This window comes from Montipora capricornis, chromosome 10 (assembly GCF_036669925.1).
Source record: "Montipora capricornis isolate CH-2021 chromosome 10, ASM3666992v2, whole genome shotgun sequence".
Classification (NCBI taxonomy): domain Eukaryota; kingdom Metazoa; phylum Cnidaria; class Anthozoa; order Scleractinia; family Acroporidae; genus Montipora; species Montipora capricornis.
The window spans coordinates 72,268,810-72,273,809 of NC_090892.1; the positions used below are offsets into that span (position 1 = coordinate 72,268,810).

General features: G+C 37.1%; 1 protein-coding gene across 1 annotated transcript in view; it reads left to right on the top strand.

The window, feature by feature from the left end:
- Positions 1 to 5,000, top strand: part of LOC138019264 (15-hydroxyprostaglandin dehydrogenase [NAD(+)]-like) — an 18,782-nt gene that overhangs the window by 1,184 nt on the left and 12,598 nt on the right. Inside the window, exons 3-5 of the mRNA XM_068865994.1 lie at positions 1,303 to 1,426; positions 3,070 to 3,185; positions 3,953 to 4,049. Coding sequence (XP_068722095.1) covers positions 1,303 to 1,426; positions 3,070 to 3,185; positions 3,953 to 4,049 — 337 coding nt within the window. The remainder of the gene's footprint in view (positions 1 to 1,302; positions 1,427 to 3,069; positions 3,186 to 3,952; positions 4,050 to 5,000) is intronic.

Here is a 5,000-nt window from a genome sequence, read left to right on the forward strand (position 1 = left end):
CGAGCCGATTTCCTGCAATTTGCCTTTATTCCAATGTTTACCCACTAGCGTAATACATGGCTAATTTGCATGACAATTTGAAAACCAACATGGCGGCTATCGTGAATAAGGGCTATTGTCAGACACAGCAGTAAGAATGGATGATAGTGGCATTTAGCTTCTCTGTCTTTCCGACAAAAAGATCACAACCCACAAGTACTGCGTCATTTTAAAGTGCCCCTGTGATAAAAAGAAATCACCTCCTTTTTTTCTTCAGATTTTAAAAGTCTTTGCTGGCATCAGAATTTTGAGCTTTGATTTTTACCCAAAGGCTGTTTACGTAGAGTGTATGTTTTGGATTTCACGGTCCGCCATTACTCACGTTCAAAACTGACCGATTGGACCTCAGAGGGTTGGATCCAGTGAAAAGCGACGTCAAAGACTCACTAGCTTAAAATTTCAGTGTGTGAGTGCAGCTTATTATATATGCAAAACACACATTTAATGTAAAAGTCTGAAAGCCCAAAACTCTGTGCTGCATATTAATTCTGTGGCATACACACACATTGCATTCTTAAACTAGTGAGCCTTTGACGTCATTTTCTCCTCGATCCAGCTCTCTCAAGATCTTAGAGTTAGCAATGGTGGACCATTAAATAGGAAAATTCCAGTTAAAATAAACAGGTGTCTTTTTTAAGTCAAGGCTAAAAACTTTAGTCCCTTAGTGTCTAGCTAACATAGTTTTGAAACCCAAAGAAGAGTATGAATTGATGTTTTGGTCACAGGGGCACTTAAAACAAAGGCTGGTGAAATGTAGCTCTGCCTAGAGCACCCTGAACAAATTCTATGAGATGACTAAGGTAAAACGGTAGGTTTTGCTTTTGGCCCTTGTGCTGTATAACACATTTGGCCATAAAAGCTAAATTGGTTATGCGTCCTTCTTAATTTTTTACTTGGCATTTGTTTGTTTTTTATGTTGTTCTAATCTTATTGCACAAGGGTAGCTTTTCAATTTTTTTTGCACAGTGTTTCGTCTACAGTTATTCACTATTAACATCGTTAATCTACTAGAATTAGGTAAGAGGTCTATTATTTAGTTACATGTACATCCTAAGCCTTGTATCGATGCTTTTCAAGCAATAGAAACTTTTACCTTAAGTTGAGGCATGTGGTTAAATAAGTATTGTTCTTTTAAGTTTGTTTGAATTATGCACTCTCACTGTTTCGTGAAAGAAAGTAGGCTAAAGAGAGAAAATCTGATTTAACTTTATTTCAGTAGTCCTTGTTGTGTTAGCTAATGCTCTTTGTGTAATTGCTTAATAGGTTGCCATATTAGACATAGACAGAGAAAAAGGAGTTCTTCTGAAGGACCAACTGGAAAATCAGTATGGGTCAGAACGTGTGATTTTCATTCCTTGTGATGTTACCTCAAACTTTCAGATGAAAGGTAGATAAGAAAATGTATAGAAAGCTGACAGTTTATTTTGGTGGCTCACAGAAGTTTCAACAATAATTCAGAAAGCATGTTTGTTATAAATGAAAGGACTGGAAGCTTGTTCCTTTAGCAGAAAAATTCATATTTGCTGTTGCAATCAGAATTATGCTTAAGTCCCTTTCTCACCTGCTAAGGCTGATGTCACGCAAATCTCCTCATCCTTTTATAAATCTCATTAATAATTCATGATGGGAAAACAAGAGAAATGTTTTATTAATCACTATCTGTATATCTGATACAGATTTATCTTCATTAACATAAACAGTTTTTTTCGATTTAAGATGTCTTGAATCACCAAAACTTTATACATGTAGTGTACATTAACACTTAAATGCTGACGTTTGATAAGTCATATACAACATTCGCATCAGATCGGTGTCACATTTAAAAACTCTCGTCATTGCTTCAAGTTTGTACGTGTACATGTAAATATGACACAGATCTGGCACTCAAACTGTATGTATTACATACAGCTGCTTCAAAGTAACATGCAATTTACCTCATTTTTCCTAGAGTAAAGTAGCATCTTAGTGCTGCAAACAACAAGTACAAGACACAGGTCTACTAGGAAGGAAGAGAGAAAGGAAGTGTATGTCAGTTAGAAGGCCAGCCACGTTGTTTGGGAATGCCAACAAAGAAATTCTTGACATGTTCGTTTCACAACATTTATTTACTGAGAATCCACAGTCCAATATACACATTGGCGATAAGATAAGCATGATGAACGGTGTCATGAACAAACAAAATAAATTCTGTGCTTCTTGTTCTATGAGCATGTTGCTCAAACACAACGCAAAATACCCATAGTAAAAACAATTTTTGTTCCCCAATACGTGAGCATGTACTCGATAAGAAGTTTGTTTTTAATTAGCATAGTTTTTCCCTAGTGTATTTTAAGAACAATTTGTGTATTCTTATTCTGTATTTATATAATAACCAAATCAATGTGCATGCTCTGATTGGTCAATCAGCTATGTTTTATTGTGCCAGTAAACTCATGGCAAAATCGCGCATCTTCTGAATTATTATGTAAAAGCAATAGACCACATGTTTCTATGGTTTATAGGCATGATTAACCACTTGGGATGTTGGAAGAACACTGGAAGAATTTGTAAATCACTCTCCTGCGGCTCGTAATTCACGAATTCTTCTTGTGTTCTACGAACATCCCGCGTGGTTTATCAGCCTATAAACCATAGAAACTTGTGGTCTATTGCTTAAATATTAACTCCTTTCATTCCACTCAGCTTTATATCTTGATAATGGTGTCACATCGACATGGAAACGTCGATTTTGTAGCGTTAACTTTTACAACCATGTGCTGGATAACTTAATCTCAATGACCCACCGATTGGCTTAGAACAAAGTGTCTGAAATGGGGCCACCGATTGGCCCAAACACACGTTGGGACCTAAAAACCTTGAGTACCTTTGAACCAAGCAGCTGTGAGACTAAAATCATGCAGAACTGGCAAACAACCTTGCCAAACATCAAATTGTTTTTTCATAAATGAATAAGAGTGTCTGACTTACATCTAATGTGTATATTTAATAATCATTGAAATGTCAATGTCCTGCTTGTTGTTTGTTAAACAGATTCTTTCAACAAGACAGAGAAAGCCTTTGGTCAAATAAATATTGTGTGTAACAATGCTGGTACAGCGACAGACAATGAAAGGGAAAATTGGGATAAAATAGTTGATGTGAATTTGGTAAGTTCTAGATTTCTAAATATGGCAAGCAATGGAAACATTGTGGAATAGAGGTGTTCCGTAATGTTCCATAGCAAGTCCTTTCTGCCTTTTCCTTATGCAAGTCCTTTTAGTCCTTTCAACTTTTCATCCTCAACCAATGAAGTCCTACTTTGGATTCACAGATTATAGGGATAAAAACTCTGCCCTAGCTACCACCCTTTCACTCCGGTAAGTGCCACTGAGACTTATAGATGTTACTCTTTCTAACGCCAGATGGTTTCACTCGTCGATGGGGAACCCCTCGGGAGTGAAAGGGTTAAGTGTTGTAAAGAGTTTTGTAAAAAGACCTCAAGAGCCATTTTGAAGTCACTTACAGGTAGGCAGTACCTATTCTGGAATGCTCAAGTTCGGATCCTTGACTTACAAATTTTCAAACTTCAAAGATGGAGTGGTCCGCATCCAGCCATTTGTTTTTGTGTCCTTCAATGGTAATTTCTTTCAGTGTTATATCATGACCATCATAGACCTAATTGGCTAAGTCAGTGTTGTACCCAATTCAAACCTTCGGGGAATAAAATGCTTTGTTCCTGGAATTTCCATATCATTTAAATATGAATGCTGCATTGTCATGCAAATACAATACATAAAGAATCTTAATCCCAGGTGATTTGAATTGGGTATGTGTAATATTGAGTTAGCCGATTAAGTCTATTCTTTTGGCTGATTTATGGTAAAGAGTTACAGTAAGCTTTCTCCTTGTTCGTCTTCATGGCTGTATTTTCCAGAAAGGAGTGATTCTTGGTCAGTTCCTTGGCATTCTTCACATGGGTCTGTCACATGGTGGAGCAGGGGGGACTATTGTCAATGTATCATCCATGGCAGGTTGTAAATGCAAAATGTTCCTTTTTAAGTTCAATAATAATTATAATTATAATAAACCTTGGTATAAATTTTTGTTGTCTGCATTGAATGTTGTGTGAATCTTAAGTGAGATCATCTTTTGAGGTGCTCATAGAGAAATGAGTGGACATCAAAATGTAATATTGTTCTTTCACAGCCTGGTCTCTTCTTGCATGGGACCTCTCGGTGTGAAAATGAAACAAGACAGTAAAGTGAATATGCAACAACTCCTTGTCAGCACAGTTGTTTTTATCCATTTTTCTTTGATCTTGAATCAACTGTTGTCATGTTGAATGTCTCTGACAAACTAAGTTCTGTTAGTTCATGTTCTTGCTTCTACGAACACATGCAGCCCCAGCTCGGTATACTATTTATAACCTTTGTATGGGAAAATTAACTTTGAGCTTATAAATGCTAAAATAAGCGGTAAATGTAGAAATAAACTTCACTTACCTCTACATGTACGTACAGTTGTCCTCGTCTTTTTTGTGCAATCGGAGGGCAAACCTGTGTCCGTTTTAGACGGGTTTGTGGCTTTCCAAGTTTTACGATGCCGTAAAAGAGTTTCTCATTTCCCCTCTTTATGAGGGGAAATGACAACTAACGACATCATGAAAATTCGAAAGTCACAAACGTTAATTTTCCCATACAAAGGCTATAAATCGTATACCGAGCTTGGGCTGCCTGTGCTATGAACAATCCAAATCAGCTTGCCAACATAATATTTAGGGTTAGCAACCATCTTTTTTCAATACAGTCGAAGCTCTTGTACGCGACCACCCAGGGAATTCGAAAAAGTGGTCGCAACTAGAGCTGGTCGGTTACGAGAATGTGCTCTCATAAGCGACCAAATTATAAACAATAGAAGATGGTTGCCTACGAGAGCTTTCAGCGAAAGTCTCTGGGATTTGTAAATTCTTATTGATGGTACTG